The 25,465-nt window shown below is 45.5% G+C and overlaps 1 protein-coding gene and 2 non-coding genes across 10 annotated transcripts in view; all 3 read left to right on the top strand.

The window, feature by feature from the left end:
* Positions 1–25,465, top strand: part of UBAP2 (ubiquitin associated protein 2) — a 102,139-nt gene that overhangs the window by 75,463 nt on the left and 1,211 nt on the right. For 7 of the 8 annotated variants that reach the window (XM_088792949.1, XM_074330648.2, XM_074330645.2 and 4 more), the window contains 16 exons: positions 1,058–1,247; positions 4,809–5,022; positions 8,097–8,371; positions 8,932–9,101; positions 10,166–10,379; positions 13,244–13,283; positions 15,525–15,708; positions 16,555–16,624; positions 20,458–20,626; positions 21,372–21,463; positions 21,763–21,810; positions 24,126–24,204; positions 24,428–24,633; positions 24,901–25,000; positions 25,088–25,195; positions 25,347–25,414. In XM_088792949.1, coding sequence (XP_088649075.1) covers positions 1,058–1,247; positions 4,809–5,022; positions 8,097–8,371; positions 8,932–9,101; positions 10,166–10,379; positions 13,244–13,283; positions 15,525–15,708; positions 16,555–16,624; positions 20,458–20,626; positions 21,372–21,463; positions 21,763–21,810; positions 24,126–24,204; positions 24,428–24,633; positions 24,901–25,000; positions 25,088–25,195; positions 25,347–25,414 — 2,227 coding nt within the window. Of the gene's footprint in view, positions 1–1,057; positions 1,248–4,808; positions 5,023–8,096; positions 8,372–8,931; positions 9,102–10,165; positions 10,380–13,243; positions 13,284–15,524; positions 15,709–16,554; positions 16,625–20,457; positions 20,627–21,371; positions 21,464–21,762; positions 21,811–24,125; positions 24,205–24,427; positions 24,634–24,900; positions 25,196–25,346; positions 25,415–25,465 lie in introns of all 8 variants that reach the window. The other variant, XM_088792948.1, reaches the window with a different exon arrangement.
* Positions 1,368–1,450, top strand: LOC141571438 (small nucleolar RNA SNORD121A). Its single transcript, XR_012496180.1, has one exon. It is a non-coding gene; the product is annotated as a small nucleolar RNA SNORD121A (small nucleolar RNA).
* LOC141571439 (small nucleolar RNA SNORD121A) lies at positions 14,775–14,857 on the top strand. Its single transcript, XR_012496181.1, has one exon. It is a non-coding gene; the product is annotated as a small nucleolar RNA SNORD121A (small nucleolar RNA).

Consider the following 25,465-nt stretch of genomic DNA (forward strand, 5'->3'; position numbering starts at 1 on the left):
TTTTGGGTGATGGGTTATATTTAATATAAGTACCCTGGATTTGTATCCCCGAAGTTAAGATATCATGAGCTAGAACATTACCTTGGAATCCAAGATACTAGTCTGGGACTTCAACCTGGTTATGGGAAAGTGAGAGTGGTAGTACATAGGGAGAGGAACTCAGGCCCAGGAAGTTTGCTCCCAATCAGGAATGAGTCTTGAATTATTTCACCTCTCAGAATCTGCCTCACTGGTGTGGTGAAAGTTTCATTTAGGAGAAGTGATTGGGAACTGGCCTTTGAAAGGGTTTAGTGGAGCGAATTCCCATGGTAGGTAATTCTGTGCCCCCTGCAGGTCCTGTGGAGAAGAGTTAGAGCTCACTCACATGTCAGGTAGTATATGTGTCTGGAAGATCATTTCTTCCTCATGCTTTCAGGTTTTTAGACCATGGCTGTCAAATTGAAGTATCTATATTTCTGGGGGCATTACAAGAGTCGTTGTTAACAGAGTATTTGTTAATGTGCATTCTTTCCTGAATATTTAAGAAAAAAATTATATGAGATTTATACAAAACTAAATGTATTATTTGACAGAATGCGGAACTTACAGGAATATTTATGATAAATGTGAAACGGCTTGAATGGTCTACTATGACTGTGGTCCTCATTCCCCAAAAATAGGGTTCACTCTCCTTTAGGAAAGTTTGAGACACTGGTTCCAAGTAATAAGAGGGGCAAAATATTCTGAAAGAAATGAGCTAAACTTCAGAAAATTGTTGACTCATTTGCTCTAGATTTTCAAATCAGTTGTCTTTGTGCCATTTCTGTGGAAATAATCTCAATGTTCCTTTTTGTTTTTCTTTTCTGCAAAGTCCTGCTTCAGTCTCTGTGGCTTCATATGTTTGTTTTTTTGGCAATCGATGCCCTCCTTTTAGCTCCCTTAAACTCCAGTTTCCACAGGTTTTCCTCACTTAAATAATTTTTAGCATGAGCTTACTTTATATTGATTCACTTCTTAAATTCATTTGTTGGTAAGATTTGTTCATGACTTGTTCCTTATTTGCTTTTTGTCTGCTTAGCATTGATCTGGTAGCCTTGCTGCAGAAGCCTGTTGCTCCCAATCAAGCCTCAGAAGTCAACTCCTTTGAAACTTCCCAACAGCAGGGCTTTGGCCAAGCCCTTGTCTTCACAAATTCTCAGCACAACAATCAGATGGCACCAGGGACTGGCAGCTCCACTGCTGTCAACTCCTATTCTCCTCAGAGTCTGGTAAGTCCCTTTTATTTCAATATGAGATTGTAAGGAATGTGCCCACGAGCAAATGTATTCTGGAGTGACACATGCCTTATCACTGTTTTCTAAATATGAAAATTTCTACAGTAGATCTCAGTCCAGAAAACAATGATGTGTTCATTTCCAAGCACATATCTGATGATTCTGTGTGGAATTCAACTACTCTGAGTTTTCTGGACAAAGATAAAAATATTTCTTTATGATAAGTTGAAATATTTTCAGTCATAATCACTAAGGCATCTTTCTTAATAATTTTTTCTTGGGTTTTATTTCAAAGTCTGTCTCTATACTTAAAACGTGAAAATTTTCATTTGTTTTCCAGTTTACTTAAATGCAAATGTTTGTGAGTATTCGCTTGCTAAAATCATGCAAAAATGGTTCTTTCCAAGTCTACCTACGTGCTTATATTTTTTGTATTTTTGGTTTTTTTTTTTTTTTTTTTTTTTAATTAGTTTCAGGTGCACAAGACAAAGCAAAACTTAGACATTTATCATTTATATCCCTCACACTGTGTGAACCCCCCTCCCCCCATCCACTATCCCTCTGTACGTTCCCAAAACCTCTCACCTTCCCCTTATCCCCACCCCCCCGCCCCTCTAGCAACCCTCTGTTTTTCCTCCATGTTGTATTTTTGGTTTTTTATTCCATAAACTTAGTGCACTTTTTTTTAAAATGCCACACTGTAGTAGAGACCTTTACGATACGGATGTGTTCATGGAAACTGTCATCTGTTGCTGCATATAGGACTCTGATTTCCCAGGGGAATTAAGCTCCCATCAGAAAGAACTTCAGGAATTGTTAGTGAAGGATGTGAAAACAGGCTGATGGGAGTAGAAGCTTTAGAGCATAGAATGTGAAAGAACGTAGCTGCAGCGTGGGAAGTGAAGTCCCTGCCTAACTGTAGGCAGTTGTGAGTTGGCAGAGGGGAGGTTGGAAGGACTATAAACATAGATCCACTGCTTTCATTCATGGTAATTCATGGTTCATTTTTGCCACGTTTTACCTGAAATGAGGTAACACAGAATTTTTTATGAATATGATGTAATCTCCCTGCTACCTGACTGAAAATCATTTGCTATACCCCAGTAAAATGGAGAATTGAATATGCAAACTTTTCATTGCTGTCTTCTACTCTGTACAGTCATGTCATGTCGAGTGTAACTGACTTGGGAAGTTGGAATTTTTAGTGTAATTGATGACAGGGTGTGCATGACAGGGTGTCAGTGCTTGAAATGGGACAGCCCATGGCATGGTGCTCTTGCTGTTTTGAGAGGGCCTAATAACACCACTCAGTTTTGGTTGAGCCATCATGCGCTTTCTCCTCTGCCTTTCCCTCTGCTACTGGTACACTGACGTCCTGTCTTTGCTGATTTGCTCGAATCTTAGCCAGGCCACTGAGAGCATAGGTAGGACAGGAGTATTTTTTACAGTGACCTTCAGGTGTGTTGCTTTTTGTCATGAACAACACCTTGTGAAACTAGAGTAAGAATTGTTTAGTATATGAGAGCAATGGTTCTCAACCCTATTGTATTTTTATAATCAGTGGGAAACTTCAGTAAATAGCAACAGTGGTGGTGATGATGATGGTACAATGCCAGAGATGGTACAATACACTTTCTGGGACTGGGAATTGTGCACTAGTGTGTATTTGTGTATATGTGCATGCATGTGCACATGTATACCAATGCACATTTTTAGAGTTGATTGGAATGTGGAAGTAGAATGGAGAAATCCTGTGCTGAGTGTTACCTGAAGCAAGGCGCTAGTTGTTTACTCAGTGGTTTTATTGTGTTGTAAAGCACATAACAAGTACACTTGACAAAATTAGCTGATGCAGGATAGAGATAACTAGACAGGAAAAAGATGGAGAGGAGAAGCACCATCTGAGAAGCCTTCATTGAACACATGGGCTTCAGCTGGGTTTGTGGCACGAAAGAGAGGTGGAGTGGGCAGCATGAGCCAAGGATCTGGAGTAGTGATAAGTAATGTTAGCACGGCTGTTCTAAGAGTGGATTCTGTGATTGATGTGCAATAACTGCCCACGATCGAAAGTTTTGCTCCTATTGGGAAATTCAGATTTCCTTAGAACAGCTAGGGTACTACACCCTGCCTTTGATATTGATAACAGGATATTGATAACAGAAATAATTATTTCAACTTTCTAGATCTGGGCTCTTGAGGGACTGCAACTCATTTCTGTTTTTGACCTTTTAGGTGGTTTTGAAAGTTATTTTTGACAAAGAACTTGTTTGTCTTTTCAGAAACTGAATGATCTCGATAATGGTCTGCTACTATGTTCTCTAGTCATAGGCTTTCATTCTCCTGAGATCTTGACATCTGACCTGACAGGGATAGATGGGGAGATGTAACATTGTCTTTTGTATACTTACAGAATGTATTTAGTGGTTTTTTTTTTTTTTAAGATTTTATTGGGGAAGGGGAACAGGACTTTATTGGGGAACAGTGTGTACTTCCAGGACTTTTTTCCAAGTCAAGTTGTTGTCCTTTCAATCTTAGTTGTGGAGGGCGCAGCTCAGCTCCAGGTCCAGTTGCCATTACTAGTTGCAGGGGGCGCAGCCCACCATCCCTTGCAGGAGTCCAACCGGCAGCCTTGTGGTTGAGAGGACGTGCTCCAACCAACTGAGCCATTTGGGAGCTCAGCAGCAGCTCACCTCAAGGTGCTGTGTTCAATCTTAGTTGCAGGGGGCGGTGCCCACCATCCCTTGCGGGACTCGAGGAATTGAACTGGCAACCTTGTGGTTGAGAGCCGACTGGACCATGTGGGAATTGAACCGGCAACCTTCGGAGTTAGGCGCATGGAGCTCTAACCGCCTGAGCCACCTGTACTTGGTGTTTTTAATTATCTAAATTATTAGGTCGGTACAAAAGTAATTGAGGTTTAAAAGGTTAAAAATAATTGCCAAAACAGCAATTACATTTGCGCCAACCTAATAGTTGAAATAAACACACCAGTGTCCAGGGTATCTACTCAATACACAAATACCTTCTGTGTAATTCAGTGTCTGATTTTGGAATACTAACTTTTTTAAGGAAGTGCTGTGACCTGCTTTTGGTCTTGCAAGCTTACCTCATGGCTGATCTTTTTTTGTGATCTAACCTATTCTAATCGTTAAAGATGATTCCTGTTCCACACATTAAGAAAAACTATTTTTGTTTTGTAAGCTTGTCTTTGTCATTTAATTTATGGTATTCCTCCTTAGTTAAAAAAGAAGTAGTATTTTGTTTGTGAATCTGTGACACAACTTTTTGAAAAAATCAGTTTATAAAAATCCAGAGAAAATATTTCCCTTCTCTTTAATCTCTTATATCAGAATCAGGAAGTATTGCTGGGTTTATTTAGTGAGATCTTGTGGCATAGTAATATTTCCTATAGTATTTATTCATGTGAGTCTTACTAATTCAGATTCTTGCTCTAGGTTATAGTTTTTAAAATCCTTTGAAAATACTTGGTATGTTTTAAAGCCAGGGGTAGAAATTCTGTATTCCTGAGGATTTATGTTTTCTTTACCTTTAAAGTCATCCGTCCTCGGTTCAGGATTTGGAGAGCTTGCACCATCAAAAACGGCAAACATCACCAGCTCCCAGATTTTGGACCAGTTGAAAACTCCGAGTTTGGGCCAGTTTACCACCACCCCAAGTTCACAGCAGAATAGTACGAGTCCCCCCACAACCACTTCTTCTTGGGACCTCAAGCCCTCAGCTACCCAGTCCTCAGTCCTTAGCCATTTTGGTAAGTATACATTTTCTCTGGTGGTTTGCCCCTAGTGGGACTTGCAAGACATTAGCAGAGCATGTTAACTTGTGAACAGTAATGTGGAATTTGTCCAGAGACTTTTTTTTTTTAAGCAGAACATTGCAGAGTTTCTGAATTAAACCGGTCAGCTTTGTATTGTATAAACAACTGCACTTACTGGTTGTTACTGTTGTTAGCAGTAGTACATACCTTGAAGAGATGTACGAAAGCATGGTAAAGGCGTAAAGAAACAACACTTTGAGGAAATGTCTAAACAATTTCCTGAGCTGTATTAGAATAGGGTGGTGACAGAAGGTGGAATGTAGACAACATTTTAAATCACACCGCCTGCATTGCTTTCTTGTTCTAACATTTGCATGTATCCGCCATAATTTGGTCCAGCCTTACCATCTGTAGTTTAGAATTTAAAGACGCCACGTGTAAGTTGGATGTTTTCTAAACTATATTTCCATAGACTTTGTGACATTAAACCACCATTTCCCACCAACACACGTGTCACATTGTATTAAGGAATTTCTTGCTGAATGAAACGGCTTACTGTTATGGAAGTAGCTGAAACTGTTCCCAGGTTTGAAGTGATGTCTACCAAGAAAATTCATTAGAGACTCAATGCCCAAGATTTTTACTGAGGGGCTGGTTATGTAGGCACCCTCTGCCTACATAATGCTAATGTTTCACATTCCCAGAAGGAAAGCCAGTGTTCAACATAAACCATATTGTACAAACATTGAAGGCAGAGAGTCACTTTTACCACTTTTATCGGTTAGAGTGTTGGCATCTCTTTCCTAGAACATACCAGCCAAGAGCCAGTCGTGCAAGCCAGCATTTCTGATAGCAGCTGTAGGCTTCCTGTGTTAACTTTTCCCTGCACACTTACTGAGTGATGATGAGTTTTTAGATTTGAGCATACTATTTCCATATTCTTTACAAAGCCTGTCTTTTTCATAGTTGCCTCTAATATTCAATCCAAAAATAGATTCATCTAAGATGGAAATAGTAATACTAAGTCATAGGTTGGCAAACCTTCAATTGGATCTGCCACCTGTTTTGTAAACACAGTTTTATTGGAACGCAGCCACAGCCATTTACATATTGTCTATAACTACTTTTAGTCTTCAAAGGCAGGTTTGAATGGTTTCTAACAGATGGCCTTCAAAGCCTAAAATATTTACTGTCTGGCCCTTTGCAGAAAAAGATCTATAGAGGTAGCATTTGAAACCAGTGGTGAAAAGGTGTTTATTGCTATTGGATATCTGGCTAGAAAATTAAGTTGTATCCCTAAAACCAACTCTACACTGAAGCGCCAAATGGGTCAAATACTTCAACATAAATAGTGAATCTAGAACAATAATAGAGAAAAAACACAGGAAGATTTTGATATATACTCTGTGTGAGGTAGACCTTTCTAGATATGACAGGAAACACCATAACCAAATCAAAAGAGACAAACTAAAAAAATCCTTGAAAATCATATCATAGACAAAGGGCTAACTTCCTTATTATAAAAAGAGTAATCAAAGGAGACCAACAACAAAGTAAAAAAATGATCGAAGAGGTATGGACATGTCGAGTTCATCAGCAAAGAATACTCAGTTATACAAATGATGCTTAACTGAACCTAGATCATTTTATTTTGCATCTTTTATACCATTTTCCACCAATTAAACTAGGAAGGATAAAAGTTTGGTATTACAGTATGTTAAAAGCATTTGTTGGGCAGCTGGATAGCTCAGTTGGTTAGAGCGCGAGCTCTCAACAACAAGGCTGCCAGTTCAACTCCCACATGGGATGGTGGGCTGGGCTCCCCCATCCCCACAACTAGATTGAAAAATCGGCAACTGGACTTGGAGCTGAGTTGCGCCCTCCACAACTAAGATTGAAAGGACAACAACTTGACTTGGAGCTGATAGGTCCTAGGAAAAAACACACTGTTCCCCAATAAAGTCCTGGAAATACACACTGTTCCCCAATAAAGTCCTGATCCCCTTCCCCAATAAAATCTCTAAAAAAAATTTGTTCTGTCTGTGGATAGGAATTTTGAAGTGTTTGCAAAATTTAAAATATAGTTATTCTTTGAATGAGCGACTGATTCTGCAGGTATACGGCATTTAAGCAAAATGTCTTACATAAAGATACAGTCATTGCAGCATTGTTTTTCACAGCAAGAGATTGGATGGAAGACCTGAAAGTCCATTAATTTAGTAGTAATTTTAAAAAAAGATACCTATGTACACTGGATTACTATGTGGCCATAAAAATGAAATAGCTCTTCACACATTAATGTGGAACAGTTTCTGAAACCTAAATGGCTTGTAAGGAAGCAAGATTTTATATATATATATATATATATATATATATATATATATATATATATATATATATACACACATACATACATACATACATATACATATATACACATATATACACACACACATATATATACACATATATATATACACATACATACATACATACATACACATACGGGTTGTGTGTGTGTGTGTGTGTATATCTTCATATGTATCGTATCTGGAGATACAAGAAACGGTATAGTGTTTGTGAAGTGAATCTGGGGACGAGGTGGAAGGGTGATTGGTAGTCATCATACATATTTTTGTACTTTTGGGTTTTGTAGTATTACATGTTACTTAGTGAAAAAATTAATAAAATAATTTTCGAAAGTAGTAGACAATCCATAAAGCAACAAAAATACAATTCTCTGTTAGCTAAAGGCCAGCTGTGTATAGCAACTCCATGCTATCCTTACCCACTCCCTACCCACGTGCTTTAGAAGAAACTGAATCTTCTCTTTGCTTAAGAAATTTGCTACAAACCCATTCAGGAATCCTTGTTCATTTATCATATACTGTACATTATGGGAGGGGCACTTAGGGGATTCAGCCAGGAGATGGTTGGGAGAAACTGGTGGTGACTAACTCCTCACTGCCAGGCATGGTGGAAGGGGGAGTTCTAACCCATGTGCCTAAATAATTGATTGTTGCTTGTTTTTTGTTGTTTTTTTTACCCCCTCTTTACGTATTTCATAGACTTTAAATCTCAGCCGGAACCATCCCCAGTTCTTAGCCAGTTGAGCCAGCGACAGCAGCACCAGACCCAGGCGGTCCCTGTTCTTCCTCCGGGGTTGGAGTCCTTCCCTTCCCAGGGAAAACTCCGAGAGTCAGCACCCAGGGACAGCACCTCCACTGTGAACAAACTCCTGCAGCTTCCCAGCCTGACTGTTGAAAACATCCCTGTGTCTGCCCACCAGCCACAGCCAAAACACATCAAACTCCCTAAGCGGCGGATACCTCCAGCTTCTAAGGTGGGTATTCCATCGTGAAGTTACAGTCCCAAAGGTGGATGTGTTTTAACATTTATCTCAAGCATTGGGTTAGTAAGTCTGAGAAACTGTGAATAGCTTATTGCTTTATGAGGAATCAGCTGTTTCTGAGTGCCTGGGTTAGTATCAGAAGGAATGGATTTATGCTGAGAAAACAGACTGTTAATTCAAACTACAGGATCTGGCTCAAAGAATTGGGTGGTCTTTTGCCTTTAGCTGTGTCCCCTAGATAGAGGATGATTGGGTCTTTGTCCAGGTAGTACTTTCATTAGAGGCCCACTCGCCTCCTCCACTTATCCAGGACCACAGTGCCTCTCTCCATGTTGCTCTGAGAAGCAGGTAGTAGCATTGACCATTCTCCTGTTCGCTTTTAATTTTTCTTTGCTCTTTTCTCTATTTCAAAAAACCCTCTTCCTTTTTCCTTCCTTTTCGCCTTGTGTTCCTCAGGCCTGCCAGCAATGCCCTGGGAACCCAGTGCCATTTGGCTCTGGGGCTTGGAATCCCTGACCTCTGTTCCTGACATGGCGGCTTTGCTTTTTCAGATCCCAGCTTCTGCAGTGGAAATGCCTGGTTCAGCAGATGTCACAGGATTAAATGTTCAGTTTGGCGCCTTGGAATTTGGATCAGAATCTTCTCTCTCTGAATTTGGATCAGCTACAAGCAGTGAAAATAGTAACCAGATTCCCATCAGCTTGTATTCTAAGTCTTTAAGGTACACAACTTCCCACTTCTCTAGTTTTGACTGAATTAAGTCTTTTGTTTTCAAGGTAAAACAAAATAGAGCCTAAGAAATCACCGGGTGGAGACAGTACACCCTGTGGTAATAGGTTTGTGCAGCCATCCCCAGTACCTAATTCGAGAACTTTTCTTCCATTACTCTAAAAAGAAATCCTGTGCCTATTAGCAGTCACTCCCAATTTCCTACTGCCTTCATCCCCGGCAACCAATAATCTGTCTCTGGATTTGCTGCTTCTGGACATTTCATAAAACTAGAATCATACAATTTGTTGCCTTTTGTGTCTGCCTTCTTTTACTTGACATAGTGTTTTCAAGGTTCATCTATGTTATAGTATGTTTGCATTTTGTTTGAAATAATATTTTATTATGCAGAATACCACATTTTGTTTATTCATTCGTTAGTTGATGGACATTTGGATTGTTCCTCCTTTTTGGCTATTATGAATCATGCTGCTATGAACATTCAGTTACAGAGTTTGTGTGCTTTTGGTTCTTACGAATTGCTGGGTCATATGGTAACTTTTATATTTAACCATTTGAGGAAGCATCAAACTTTTTCCACAGTGGCTGCAGCATTTTACATTTTATGAGTAATCTCTGAGGGATGCAATTTCTTCACATCTTGCCAACATTTACTTTCCTTCAGTGGAATATTTTATAGAGAAGCCCAAATTTTAGATTTTATTTTATTAGTTAGTTTTCCACTTTTCAGTGTCCAAAGTCCTGATATTTGCTTGGGTTCCCTTTCTAAAGATGATCTCAGACATCTGGATTCCTAAAAGATTCTTAAAGCTGTCTCTCTGCCTATCAATTCAATTAGGTGGGTCTAGCTTTTTTCTTTTGGTGGGGGTTGCTTTGAACCTTCAATGCATTGTTAATGCATTTAAAGAATGTGGTAGTATCAATTTATAGTTATAGACATGTTTGTTTAGTTTAGAATATGACAAAGTGATAAAATAGTTCTACTCCATGAAGCCATGTAAAGGTGACGCAAATTTATATCTAATACAAAATTATGTTTAATTTTATTCTTTGTAGTGATTCTTTGAATACCTCTCTGCCAAGGACCAGTGCAGTACAGAACTCCACCTATACAACTTCAGTCGTTACCTCCTCCAGTCTGACCAGCTCATCTCTGAGCTCCACCAGTCCAGTAACAACGCCTTCCTCCTATGACCAGAGTTCTGTGCATAACAGGATTGCATACCAAAGCTCTGTGAGTCCATCGGAGGCAGCTCCAGGAACTGTCATGGTGAGTGGGCTTTCAGCTTCTTGTCCTGCTTGGAGCTCAGTGTGTAATGTGGGAAATTAAGATTTTTGGGTGAGACTTTTCTTTTAGAAGTTGGCTATGCTTTTGTTGAATTTGCTAATAATGAACATCTTTTTTGAGACTTGCATTTCATACACCGTACACAGACGTGTGACTGGCCCCAGAAGTTTGGTATATGAGGACACACCCCAAACTGTTCATAGTGGTTTGGATAGGGTAGGAGGAGACTAATGTTTTTTGTAACATTTTAGTTTCCTGTAAGGCAAAGATGTTTAAGGATCTCTAATAAGAGCTACTTTAAAAAGTGGATGGGAATATAAAAAGATTAAAAACAGTTGAATTGGCCTAGCAGAAATTTGGGTACATTTTCTAAATTTCCTTCTAAGCAGGAGATATTTGCACATCTCTACTTTAGAGTGTTTTTTTTTAAATCTCCCTTTTTCATATTTTATGTTAGATGTTTCCCTGAAATGTCTGGTGATTCCAGGCTGCCTACATGACATTAAAAGGTTAATGAAGGGCTTTGGCTTGGGGTGGGTGGTGGAGGTTGTTGAATGTGTGCTTTGATGGGGACAGCATGGGTGGGTCATTTCTTTGGGGGTGAGAAACTCCTTTGTCGGCTCCCTTGGGCCCTTTGGGCTGAGCTTGCTTGGGTTCTTCAGGGACTGTGCTTCCAGGCTCTTCCCTGTAGGGCCTGTGCCTGCCTGACAGTGTCACAAGAACCTAGTGGAAAAAGAAGGGTGCCCTTGGAATGTTCATTTTGTTTACATTGACATGGCTCATCTCCTTTTCACAGTACCCTGTCCATGCGTTACCTTCTTGATAACTTTAGAGCCTTAGGAAAAGGTGGGAGGGGGCTGTGCAGACGGGAGGGAGGGGATCTGGTTCTGTGCAGTCTTCCAGCGAATCCCCCTACATTTAGCCCTCGCTCCACTGCCACTTGCAAAGTTAGCTGGTATAGAGAAATACTGAGCTGCTTTGTTTTCTGGTTTTCCCTACTACTGGCTTAGGATTTGGTTTTACAAGGTCAGTAAGTCAGTGACCATGTTTTCACCTATATTTGTCTTTCTGGGTTCACATATTTTTTAAAAACCACGTATTATTGATCTGTCATCTTTAACAAGGAGCTTATTTCTTGTGCTGTCCAATATGGTAACCACTAGCCACATGTAGTAGTTTATTTAAATTAAATAATTACAAGTTTAGTTCCTCAGACACAGTAAACATATTTTAATGCTCAGTATCCAGATACAGTTAGTGACTACAATATAGGACCGTGCACATACAGAATATTTCCATTTTTGCAGAATGGTCCCTTGGACAGTGCTCTTCTATGCAGTTTCTAAAACATCAGCCAGACTGCATGCTATCCACACTGAAATCTTTGTCATCTCCACGGCATCTCAATTCCAGCTCTAACCTGATGTCTTGTTTTGCTTGTACATACATGTCACTGCCTGATTCCTTGCTTGGCTAGCTGGACTAAACCCCTGTAGATTTCTGATCTTTCCTGACCATTTGATATTTTTGTTACCACCATTTATTTTGCGTTGAATTTCCTTGCCACAAATAATGTGGCTCCTCTGTTGTGTTAGTTTGTCTATTGTTTATGTTTTTTAAAGGGTTTTCAAAGTGGAATGAAATATTCCTCAGGTCCGATGGCTGCTGTTTCCATTCCTTTTTTCTATGCTGTTTGGTGCAGTTTTGAGTAGACTTCTTTGTATGTCAGGGTTTGTGTTGTTTAGGATGCATACGCTCCATGTCTTGTGTATATGTTCAGGGCGTAGTGACCCTCATTTAGAGAGAGGCAGAAAAGTAGAACTTTGATTGCTTTCCACACATCTTTATATATTGGTGAGGTGTGCTGTTTTCCCTTTCCCTGACTTGAACCTTTTAACTTACGTTTTGTTTTCCCCTAGCAGTTCTGTTTTATTGTTTACATTTCTTGTAAATAATCTCAAATTGTTTTAAGAATAAAACATGTTGTAAATTATATTTCATGCAGAAATTGTACTGGATTTGGGTTAATGTAGAGGTAATGGCTGTAAGGTTTGTCATTTCCTTTAGTCATGTTGACATTTGTAAGAAGGAAATGTCGGTTCTCTTTCTCCCACCTGGGGACACCTGGGGACACCTGGGGACACCTGGGGACGGTGTCTGAGCCTTCCTTGTAGGCTTCATTATCAAGCCCTCTAGGCCATGTCTCTCCTGCTCAGTCTGTGGAAGTAAAAGTTTTCCTTCGAGTTGGTTCCAGTGAAATACCTTATGGTTAACTCAAATCAGTTGTTCGTGTTCTGCTCCTTCTGGGACTGTCGCCACGTCCCGAACCACTGTTTCTCCACCCACTTCAGAAAAGCCATGTTTCATAGTAACATCCCTGTTTTGTCTGAGAACCATTTTGCTATTAATATAAAATGTATTCCTTATAGGAAAGTTATCTTTGTTATAATTTGGAAAGTTTTTCTTTCCTGCATAAGTGGTTCTTAGGAAACAGAACATACGTGAGACAAGAAAGGTTTCTGGTGCGCTCAGTGTAATGAGAGTTCCTTGGTTCTTGGTATTGCTTAATAATTTTTAGGACTGTTCCGTTGCTTCCTGTGATTTGGGTCTTATGTTGTGTCTTTGTTACTTCCCTAAATACCCACTCTGATTTTCAAAAATGTCAGCTCCTTGAATTTATTAAGAATTTGTCGTATTGCCTCTACTTTTATGAAAAGACAAAATAAAATAGGCCACTGTTCCTTGATTAATTTGATTTCATATGTTTTTGGATAAATCCTAATAGAAAGTCATTTGAGTTATTTGATTTTTGTGGGTTTACTTACTTTCTTTTCTCTTCCTTATAGAATGGACATGGTGGTGTTCGAAGTCAGCAGACAATAGACAGTAAGTGTATAAGATAACTTTGTTATGGTTGGTAGAAATAAAAAAAACAAAACAAAACATAGGTCAGTTGGTTAGAGCGTGTTTCTACTAACACCAAAGTTGCCGGTTCACTCCCCGCATGGGCCACTGTGAGCTGCGCCCTCCTTAAAAATAAAAACAAAAGCATAACTAAGTGTGATGGGGAAAAAAATAAGTTGAGGACTAATTCGACAAAAGTAGTCCCGTTTTTCCTGCTAGCTTCTTCTGATCTATTGTTGGCACCCTTTCTTTGGCAGAGTTTAGAGGTTCAACTAGAGAGTCCCACGTGACTAGGTTGTAGCTGGTGGTATTATTAGAAATATCATAGCCACTGAAAGAAGGAGGTGATACAGTCTCACATTCTGCCCTAGCCAGACTATACCCAGAGTGTAGTATTGATTTAAAAGATGTTTTGCTCAGAGGTACAGGTTCTAAGATGGTCAGAGGGCTCTTGCTCCAATAATGGGAAGGGCTTTTCAAGCAAAAATTGGTGTGCTAGTTCAGGAAGACATGCTTGTTGCCTGCAGGTTCTGATGGACTGTTGCTAGGAAGAGGGATAAAGTGCTGCTCATTGTAAACACTTGGGAGAAAATGAGGGGATCCCCCTGCTGCAATTCTGGTACAGCTCAGTGATCACTGGAGAGAGTGCAGGTGACTTCCTGTTAGTTGTTCTTTCCTTCATTCTCGGCTACTTACCTGTGATTGTTTATGATGATTTTTGTTGATCATTCAGTGAGGCAAATGGATATTGGGTATGAAAGCCAGAAAAACTTTATTTACCATTCTTTTTGGAGTGTGGACATGGAATTTTACCAGACCAGGACTGGATCTCACCCGGAATGGAGAGGACACATGTGATTTATCCAGAGTTGGTTTCGGTATTGTTGGGTTGCCAGAGCTGTTTGGAGATACGTTGGTAGCTGAGAATGTTGGATGTCAGAGGAGGTTCTTATTCCACAAACTGTGGTGGCAAGTTTCTTCTGTCCTGACACGGGGTTAAGAACTCATAGAGGTGTACTAGATTATTTGGAGATTTTAAATGAGAGAAGGAGACATGAAATGTCTAGAAAACATAGTGTGCATTTCAGATAGGTTTTTATCTCCCATGCTCTCTTCTCCACCTATTCTGTCTTTTCATCCACATACACTTGTTCTTTGAGAAGCTTTCTGTGGACCTGTTATCAGTGTGATCTAAGACGTAGGGAGGTGACTTTTGGGGTCTAAGTTTTGAGTCAGGGGCATCTGTGGTGTCTTCATCTGATTTCTGTGAGAACGGATGTCATGTTTGGAATAGACTGTCCGTAAAAAGTAGGCCTCAGGAGTGTAAAGACTACTGTGAGGATTGGCCGAGCTGTGTGTTGACCGTGTTGCTGCCTGTGCTTATTTTCGAATCGTCCTTTCTTTTAGAAATTAATGTGTTTTCCACTGGGCTCCCATGGAGTGCTGCAGGAGGGTGAAGGTTGCTTCTTCCCAACTGGAAGACAATGATGCTTTATATTTCTAAGCACATATCTGAGTTGTATGTGTGGATGTTACAAAAACTGAGTCTTTTCTGCAGTTAGGATTGATCACACTCATGGTCTAAGAAGCTTAACGTGCTCTGAGGTTATTCTGTTCAAGCGCATGTGGAGGAACTAAATGCTCACTGTGCCTTTTGAAAGTAGGTGTTGGACAGCAGGTGTGTATTCTTTCTGCAGATTTTAGGCATCTGTAACCCCACAGTGTATATACCCCAGGCTCTCAGCCTCCACCTGCCCTAACCTGGCTGTGAGCTTTCACAAGGTCAGCCTGATTTGATAGAAGCAAAGACCTCGCTAGCTCTGGGTGGTGGTGCCCACTAGATTTTCACTGGTCCTTGTTGTGCCTTTTGAGGAACTGCCTCACGTTATATTTATGTATATCAACCTTAGAGCCTCTTGCACTTTTTGGGTGTGGCCTAGGGTCCAGTTTCTTTAGCTGAGAGAAGTATGTCCACATCATAAGACAGTTTATGATTATAAAGATGTTTCCTGCTCTTTGCCTGAGTCCTGTGTGTCTGACCATCACGTGTCCTTTTGATAATTGTATCTAACAGAACGGAGACTGTCTAGTGACTTGCTTGGGCATTTTACACGTGGAATGTAACTTTATACATGTCTAACCGAGCCTGACATGTCACAAGACATTGAGTGTATTTCAGACATTCATGGTTGGTTCTGGAGCTAACGGATCTGTTTCTTTCAGCTACTTCCTCCGTTCCAGCTCCAGAGACAGCAGACCCTCCGTGCGCGCCCCCACCTGTGGGCCCCCTGCCCAGTACCACCTCCTGCGCTGCGCTTCTACCCTCCACATCCCAGCACACTGCCACTTTGCCCGCCTTGTCCCAGCCTGGTGACCTGTCCAGCAGCCCTCTCTCTCAGCTTAGCAGGTATTAGGAAAATACGGGAAATGAGAGGCGCACTGGGGCACCGACTCCTGCAGCCCTTATAGACGGGTCTCCCCATGAACAAAACCCACTTGTTACCCCTAGCGTGAAGACCTGGCCTTTTGCAATAATGCTCAGGAGTAGGTTTGGGCTGGATGGGGTCACAAAAGCACCAGAGATGAAATCTTGCATGCTTGTAATGCCTCTGCTGTCACTGGGCCCCCGGGGATGGGGTGGAGCCAAGGGGTTGCTGCTACTCTTCCTTGACCCTCAGGAGGGTGCCCCTGGCTGAGGCTCTCCTCTATCTCTGGGCTTTGGCCTCTCGTGCAGAGTGAGAATGATGTTGGGTTTCTGAGCAGGTCTCTGATTTGCACTTGTTATGGCTTCAAAGGTGAAGTTACTAGAATAGGGTGTAGGAGAATGGGTTTTGTTTGATCCTGACTCTGCATCTTTTGAGCAGAGTTCCCCTCTTCCCCCCTTTAGCCAGGAGCAAAAGCATCTGATTTGAATTCTGGATTTGATGGGAATTCTGGCTCTGACTTTGGCAGGTGGGGTTGAACGTAGGAATTTTCTTCCTTCACTCACAGATTTAATGGGGTCTCCAAGGCTGGCGGTGTTCTTAGTGAAGTCCTGTTCTTTTTCCAGTCTAAAGAGCAAATGGTCATAGCTGGCTCTGGAGGTTTCCCTAGCAAGTGACCCTTTAGGTCGTTCTAACCAGCAGAATATCTGGAGTGGGTTCCAAGGTGATGGGTGGCAAACGTACATTTGCCCACTTAGACTCGTGGGCCCCACTTCTGTGGAGTGACTTGGTGAGGTGGACACACATGGTGCTCTTGTTCTGTCTTCTAGTTCACTCTCCAGCCATCAGAGCAGCCTCTCCTCTGCGCATGCAGCCCTGGCCTCCAGCACGTCACACACAGTAAGTGTTCTCTGGGCTCCCTCATCCACCCTGCTCAGCCAGCTCGGGGCTCAGTCACCCGCTGGCCAGCTTTCGTTCGTGGGTTTTAAATGTCTGAGATAATGGCGAACTGCTTGTCTGTACTGTCTCCATTTAAGTACGTGGTTTGAGCTGTTGATTTCCTAGGTACCATGGAAGACATCTTGCTTCCTAATTAAGTTCATGCCTCTGGGAACGTATCTGCAGACGTGATGTATGATGGGCAAGGCTGTCAGGTGGTGAATTTGCTCCCTAGAGGTCGCTAAGCACCACTGTTTGTTATAGGAGACCTTGCTGTCTAGCAGGGATGATTTATTTTCTGGGACATGTTATGTTAAGGTATTTGCAAACTTTTTAGGGGAAAGTGGGCTCATAGCCCACTTCAGCTTGAACGCCACTAAAAAGACAACTTTAATCAAGGGCATTTTTCCTGGATAACCCTCTGCTCCTTAGTGACGGACATTGTAGATAAAATGCATGAAGGGAAAAGGGAGAGTTTCTGTGAAAATATTCCTCCGTTGCCACGTACACACGCGTATCTCTCTGAGACACACAGCCCTGCTCTTAACCCCAGTCAGTGTGACTGCATCCAGTTCGTTGGTGGCCCTGGGGACTGTCCTAGTCGCAGCATTAGGTGTTCTGTCCACTTTTACCTCGGGCCACCTCAGGCTACCTTCCCCAGCTCAGAGGGAGAGGCTGGGAAGGCTGACACTGAAGAAGGGAGTCAGTGTGGAGAGGCAAGAATGGAAGCACGAGTGGGTGCCAGCTGCCAGTCCTGATGCCAGAGAGGAAGGAGGTGTTCAAGTGTGGCTTCTGAAGGTGTGAAGTTGGGAGCATGGTCTGAGTGGTAGGTGTCGGTGTAGAGTGTGGTGGGTTGAGGAATGAAGGATTCTGAAATGGCAGCGAGGCAGGGTAGTGGGAGGATACTTAACTAACAGCTAGGAGAGACTTGAGCATAAGGTTCGGTGGGGAGAAAGGTGCCTGAAAAGAACAAAATGTCCTCTCGGAGACAGGAGGCTTCTGGCAAGGCTGAAGTGGGTGGGTCCCCAAGCAGAGAGGGAGTTTGGGTACAGATGAATGGCGGAGTCAGGAAATTGGGGAAATTTGTTTCCTCTGAAGAAGGGATCAAGTCGTTTGCTGTAGAATCGGGTGATGGAAAAGGGTTCAGTTTTCACTTCTATTCTTCCATCACGATCTGGCTAACATTGTGGCTTTCAAACTCCACTTTTCCAAGTGAAGTGTTATGTATAGTTCTTTGAGAATTATTACACACAGAGAGCACCATCTCTGTAGCCGAGTACAGTGTGGATACCTCTGCCCATTTGCCTGTACCCCTGTGGCCTGTCGTGAGCACTGTACAGCTGGCCGCCTGTTCCCCGGGCATTGGCGCATCACAGCTCGTGCTGTCGTTTGCATGGATTAGCTGCACTCTGGGTCTTAGCAAGAAACTCCAACCTCAGTGCAAACGAACGCAGCCAGAATTGCCTTGTTCAGGGACTCCTCCACTTTGTCAGTGTGACAGAACTGCCACGGGCTGACGTAGTTATAAGATGCATTAATAAAAGACAGAAAAGCTTTTCTTTTTATGTCTCTCATCTGTTTGAGGTTCTACCCCTCTTCATTCTATTTGCTTGGTCCTCTAGAGTTGTTCTTTTTTTTTTTTTAACCAATAAAATAGAAACTGCATACGTAGTCATTTCCCCTTTGCTCTCACTCTCTGTTCCCTGTAGTATAAATGGGAGTATTCCATACATAGTGTCCTCCAACGTTTTTCCTCACTTTACAGTGCATTTTTGAAATGTTTTTATGTTGCAACATTGTTCTCTGTTCTTTTTTCACAGCTTTCCTAATTGGTTATTTAAACAGCACTTTACTGATAGAACTTCAGGGCCGTTTTCAGTCTTGACACTACAGAGTTCATTTGATGCCCTCCTATATGCGTCGTGTCATTGTGCAGTAATAGCTAAGGGTAAATCCTAGACGTGGGATTGCCAGGCATTGGCCCGTGTGTACAAATTGCCACATTGCCCTGTACAGTGATGAACCTATTTACCGCCCATTGGTGATGAATGAAATGTCCTATTTCCCCATTGCTTCTTGAAATGGTGTTACCGAATATTTGTATTTTTCCAATGTGTTAATAGAAAAATGACCTGTCAGTATAGTTTTTAATTGAATGAGGATGACCATCTGTTTTATATATTGGGAACCATTGTATTTCCTTTTTTGGTGAGTAGTTTATGTTGTTTGTTCATTTTTCTGTTAGGTCCTGGATGTCTATTTCTAGGTACTCTATATTCGGGAGACTAGTAAGTAGTCCTTAATGATAGGAGGTGCAGATATTTTTCCTAGGTTTGTCATTTTTTAAATATTTTTGATTTTTGTATAGTCAGTTGTATCAGTCTGTCTTTCATGGTCTGTCATGATTAGATGTTTCTTCCTTTAAGGTTATGAAGGAAATCTCAGTGTTTTCTCCTGCCCTTTATGTGCTTGTGGAAGGTTTGGTGCAGCTGTGCTTCTCTGGGCCCATTGGATGGACTGAGTGAGCTGTTTAAATGGGGTGGAGGCTGGTTACACCAGCGGCCTGTCGCCCTCACAGATCTGGGAGCTCAGGGTCAGCTGGGATAGGAGAGGCTTGCTAGATGACTCTTGAGTTCCTTTCAGCACACCAGGAGTGAGTTCTCGAGCAAGCGGCTCTTGGTGGTCAGCCTGGACCCATGCAGAGGAGCGTGAAGCCGTCTGGCTGGGCAGGGCTGGAACAGCGTTCGCCCTGCTTCTGTCCCTCTGCGCTGAAGGAGCAGGACACATGGGGAGCCCCAGGAGACCATGATTCTAGTTGTCTTCAGCTGGCTGAACCAGTTCTGGCTGTTAGGGCCCTAAGGCTTGTACTCAGGTGGGTAGGGCATCCTGTGGGGCTGGGACGTGCACAGAGCCATCTGTGTGATAGGAGGCAAGGTACGTGGTGGCTCCCTTTCTCCTGGGCCTTCCTGTTCTTTGGCTTCTTCTCCGGGAGTTTCTAGGCTTCTTTGTCCTGCACATGTTTTAGTTTGGAGGCTGGTCTCAGTCTTCTATAGCCTTTCCTCCCTCTTCGGGCCTTGCTTTGGCCAACCGGGTACACTTCTTCTACCCACCCACCTCTCAGCCCTTAAATCCCTCCCTGGCACCTGACTGCTTACTATCTGGAGTTGGGCGGCTAGGCAGGATTCCTGGAACGCAGGCTCTTCAGAGCTTTTCGCTGGGTTTTGCCCTTCCTTCCCAGGTGTATCTTGTCAAGTAAGCATAGGGACAGGCGAAGCCCTTTAGTAGGTCCTGATGGCCTGCAAAGTGTCACTAGGTTTTGGAGCAGAGGCCTCTCTCGGCCACTTGTGACTGCCAGATCACAGTAGCTAGAAGCCCAGTAGAGGGACACCCCCAGAAAGCTCTGACGGGCTGGCCTGCCTGTCGCCTCTTGTCAGTTGTCCTGAGATTGCTTGCTTCTCTGCAAGGTGGGTTCTTACCTCGTATGCAGATGACCTGTGTTCATTTAAGATTTACTTGGCGCTTCTGTGCCTTGTTTCAGACACCAAAGCATGAGCAACAGTAAGAATCTTTAGGAGGGTTTTGGTTATAAAGGTCAACTTTAACAGTCTCGATACTTAGCTGATGAGTTGTGTCCCAGTGGCCTAACCTGCCTGCAGTGAGCGGCCACCGTGAGCGCTGAGCACATAGCCCCTCTGTCAGAGCCTCGGGCTGCAGGCCCCAATGCCAGGCCAGATTCTCTACACCCTTGTGCCTTGTCCCCAGATCCACATGTCCTGGCTTTTTTATTTTGCCAGCATGCCAGTGTGGAGAGCACCCCTTCCCTCCAGTCCCCGGCCACCTTCTCCACGGCGACAACCTCCGCCTCGAGTGCCACGTCCTCAGGGCTCAGCTTGCCGAGCAGCGTGAACACGGTGAACAGCGCCCCCAGCAGCAGTACCAGGGCCACGCCCTTGGTGACCTCAGGTGGGTGCCCAGAGGTGGGCAGGGCATGGTGGGCCCCCACACACACCAGGAGACGCGTGTCTCCACAGCCAGTGCTCGCCGTCCGCTTTGTTCCGCTGACGTCGAGGCCCGGTCCTTCCAGCACCTGTATGGGGGTGGGTGAAGTTGGTCTTTTGGGTGGGCTCCCCTTGGCAGGATTCCTGGGAGCCTTTTTGCTTCTAGCTCCACGGTCTTTTCTGTCCTCGCTCATCCCTGGAGCTGCAATGACATGGTGCCATGGAGGGGCCAGGGAGCAGCTATCAGTGGCTCCTTCTGGTCATTTAGTGTGATTGACTGCCTGTCGGCCAAACCTGGGCGGTCTGTGTGGGCCGAGCAAACTGTGGTTTGGTAGAACGTGCTAAAACCCACCTGTGACGTGGCCTGTCCCTCTCCTCACACTGTCTGGCCTTCCTTCTGTTCTGAGGACGCAGGTTGTTCCTTATGTCATGTGTGCTCACTGCAGTGTGACCTTCAGGAGTGGGTGAGGGACAGTGCTTCTGTTCGGGCATGGAATCCTCTGACATTGAAACAGCCTGAATGTGGGGCACGTGCTTTCTGTCTCCCCACTTCCTAGCATGGCCCTCTGTATCTCTCAGCTGCTGCCCTTCCCTCTTGGCTGTGGCCCCATCTGTGACAATGAGCCCAACACCCCCCAACCCCTATAACAGCTGAGGAATCTCACTCTTTGTGGTGGCCACTTCACTTTGTTTGATTTTTGTTTTTACAGGCAAAGCACCCCCTAACCTGCCCCAGGGGGTGCCCCCCCTGCTGCACAACCAGTACCTCATGGGTCCCGGAGGACTGCTTCCTGCTTACCCGGTGAGCACCTGCGGAGCTCCTGGCCAGTTCCCCCCCCCCCCCCAACCCCCCCCCCAACCCCCCGCCTCCAGCTGGCGCTTGGCAGGACCTGTGAGGGGGCCGTGGGCTGCTGCTGCTCGGACCCCTGGTATTTCTCTGTCTAGACTCCATCGAGGCAGGGTTATCTTCTCACGGCAGCTCATCTAGGTCCCCTCCTGATGTGTCTTAGCCACCAGCCTTGGTTAGGCCCCCACACGTGCCTGGGCTTCCCAGCAGATGAGGGAACGGTGTCCCTAACACCCCTTTTGGTCCTCACACAGATCTATGGCTACGACGAGCTCCAGATGCTGCAGTCACGGCTGCCAGTGGTGAGTGGGACATGGCAGTGGGGTGGGCGGTGATCCAGGCTCTTTCACAGGCCCTTCCTCTCTGGCCACCGTGCCTGGCCTCAGGGCACTCGGCCTGGGGACCTCTGTCAGCACCGCCACTAAGCACATTGCTTCCATTTGGGGCTTGTGCCCAGTGCGCCTACAGCCGGGGCGTACGAGTGTCCTGTGCTCGTCCCTGGGGCCCCAGTAGGCAGTGCCCCTATGAGCTGGGGGTCATTCTCTTCCCTCACCTCTTCCCCTTTTTAGAAAAAGAAGAACCATGTAACACAAGACATGGGGTTGTTTGCCTGCCCCTCGAGTTTTTAGTCTTCTCCTTTGAAGTGCCATCTAGTATCTGACTCTGAAGGTAGCCGTGGGTAACACTGTGATGACGCCATTGCTCTTCTGTCCCCAGTTGAGGGAGTGGCTAGAGCTGATAGTCTTTCAGGGCCCTTTTGGGTCTCCCCTGCCCTCACTGTTTGCAAGGATGTTGGCCCCAGGTCCTCCCTCTGGGCCTCACTCTGAGCCTTGCTTTGAGGTTGGGGCACGAGGCCTTCCCTGGGATGGCCACGTGAATAGGCCTGCAGTGGAGACAGGTTGTGGAGGGAGGCACGCTCCCTGATCGGGTGTTTCCCGGACTCTGGGGAAACGTCTGTCACATTGCTGGGAAGTAAAAGGCTGTTTTGTCCCCTCCACCGGATGTGGTCTTTCCTGTTCTCCAGGGAAGAGGTAGTTCTCCCCATTGAGGTGTCCTCCTCAGACTCCTCCCATTGGTGTTGCTCCCCCCGCCCCCGCCACAGAATGCTCAGGGAGCTGCAAGTATCACCTTCACTTCCCAGGCCGTGGCTCAAGCTCTCGTCTCTCAGGAGAACTGGTTTCCATCTACTGAAGTATTTCCAGAGGCAGAGGCTGGTAGCTGGGCAGCTCTTCCTTCATGCGCGAACCAGTGGCCTATTACGCTGCTGCTCACAGGGCTGCTGGACTGTCCAGCTGTTGCTGGACCCCCAAAGGATGTTGAAGACATGATGGTAGATTTCTAGGGCTGGTCAACAGAACTTAGAGTCTCTGGGGAAGCCTGAGCCTTGGGCTCAGGGGGGAAACTGGAAGTGGCCCTCGTCCCCCTGATGCTAGTGAAACCTCATAGCCATCGGGCCCCAAGGCATCACGGATGGAATGCAGGAGGTGGTCCTGAGTGAGTCTGCATGTGGGTCCTGGGCAGACCCCCCAGGAATGGCTCATTGGGACCCCAGCCCTGGGAGTCATCTGCCTCATATTCCTTTGATCATTTTGTGCCTTAGAAGAAATTGCCTCTGGGTCTACCTTTTGAGATACAGTGCTTTCATTTTCCCCTTTGGTCATTTCCTAGCAACTCTGGCACTTTTGTGCCTAGTTCCCACCTTTGGATTTTCTTTCTCTAGGCCTGTCCCTAGTTGTGTTCCTACTAGCTCTGTGGTTTTCTAGCCCTGCCTCCTCCTCAGGTTCTGGGCGGAGGGTGCTAGGGGTTTCCTGGAGGTTTCCTGGAGATGAGGCAGAAGGAGAGTGTGCACGTGCTATTCCCAGCCAGGATGGCTCCTTTCTGGTTGTGACCGAGCACTGTTGCCCACGAGGAAAGCAGGAGCGCTTTCCGTTGGCTCAGAGGCCAGGGAGCAGGTTGTCTGGGACTGCAAAGCCCTGGGTGGTGAGGGTCAGAGCAGCCTCCCCCTTTCCACAGAACTCCACTGTGTTTTGCCCTCTTGGTGTCCACACTTCCCCCGGTTCCTGTGTGGTATCAGTGTTGCCATGGCAGAGTAGGTGGCGAGAGGCAAGTTCAGCACCTGGCCTGGGATCCTGCTTGTCCTTGTGCCTGCCTGGGATTGCTGCCCTGACCCCTGTGAAGCCCTTTAGGCACTTCCTTTCCTGCTGACTCTTTCAGGTTTCTACCATCCAGTCAACATTCCTACCTGCTTTTTAGAATTGCTCAGGAAAAGCCAGTAGAGTTGGTTCAGGCCGTGGCACTCACCAGCATCCATCTTCAGTGTGAAGTGGATGTGTGAGGTTGGGCCTCCAGGGGCTCTGCGCTCATGGAAGACTGAGGGATTGGTCAGTGTGTCTGCATGCTCCGTGCTCCGGCTGCCACATGGTATACCTCCGATGGGCACCATTTACTTGGAATTCTCTGAATGCTGCCCTCTGGAGCTGTGCATGTGATGTCCCTGCAGTGTAGCGTTTCCTGGGGGTGTGGCATCACTTGGGGGGCCCGTGCTGCCTGCTGGGCCTGCTCTCCTGGGGGTGGGATGAGGCCGCTCCGCTGATTGAGCCTCCCCGCTCTCTCATAGGATTACTACGGAATTCCCTTTGCTACACCCACAGCCCTTGCCAGCCGAGATGGGAGCCTCGCAAACAACCCATATTCAGGTTAGTCTGTTCAGGACACAAGGACAGGGGCTGGGACAGTGGATTGGCCTGTAGCTAATCCCAGGCAGCTGGAAACAGAAGCACAGGGCTGCAAGAGGCCTGCTAGCTTTCCGTGGCTAGCTGGCAGCCAGACCTACTCCTGTTCGCAGGACCCAGCCTGGTCTGGCTCTTTTCTTGGTTGGATAAGGGGCAGTGATTAGAGTCAATGCTCCTCTTCTCGTAGGTGATGTCCCAAAGTTTGGCCGAGGTGACTCTGCATCCCCCGCACCCCCCACCACACTGGCTCAGGCGCAGCAGAGCCAGTCCCAGGCCCACCATGCAGCTCAGCAGCCCTTTCTGAATCCAGCGCTGCCCCCTGGCTACAGCTACACTGGCCTCCCGTACTACACAGGCGTGCCCAGTGCCTTCCAGTACGGGCCCACCATGTTTGTGAGTGTTTGTGGGCGTTGTTATTCCAGCGCGGGAGCACAAGCAGGGAGGGAGGGACATGAGCCCACTTAGTCTTGGCTGGCCTTCGGGAATGTGTTAGGCTGCGGGCAGCTTCCTTCCCTGCCTGATTTTAGATCCCACGTGTTGCCCTAATGGACACAGGTCCCTTGCGATGGTGCCACCTGCTGCCTGCAGCTGAGCCGGGGAGCGCCTGGCCTGCCCCGCCTGCGCTCTTCCTCCACTAGCGCCTCTTTCTTGCCCCACCAGGTGCCTCCGGCCTCAGCCAAGCAGCACGGTGTGAACCTCAGCACCGCCCCCACCCCTTTCCAGCAGGCCGGTGGTTATGGGCAGCACAGTTACAGCACAGGTGAGGGCTGCTCCCAGCACGGAAACACATGGGTGGGGGGGGGAGGCTTGCCTAGCTCACACGTGCCTCTTGTACCTGCCCTGCTAGGTTATGATGACCTGACCCAGGGGACAGCAGCGGGAGACTACAGCAAGGGTGGCTATGGTGGATCATCGCAGGCACAAAACAAGTCTGCAGGTTCTGGGCCTGGCAAAGGTAGCGTCTCCCCCTCCTTTCCAGGACTGAGGCCCAGAGTAGTTGTCTCCTCCCTGACACTTTCTCAGGCAAGGCGAGCCCAGAGTGCCCTGGAGGTGGGGGAGGCTGGAGCTGTGCCACCTGTTGTGGCAACAACTGCTTTTTCTTCTAGGAGTGTCTGTGTCGTCAAGCACCACAGGCCTACCTGACATGACTGGTTCTGTCTACAACAAGACTCAGGTGAGGGAGGAACAGGGTGGGCGCATAGGCTGGTGGGAGGTGCAGCCCAAG

This window comes from Rhinolophus sinicus, chromosome 16 (genome assembly GCF_057876585.1).
Source record: "Rhinolophus sinicus isolate RSI-liver-muscle chromosome 16, RSI-T2T, whole genome shotgun sequence".
Lineage (NCBI taxonomy): Eukaryota > Metazoa > Chordata > Mammalia > Chiroptera > Rhinolophidae > Rhinolophus > Rhinolophus sinicus.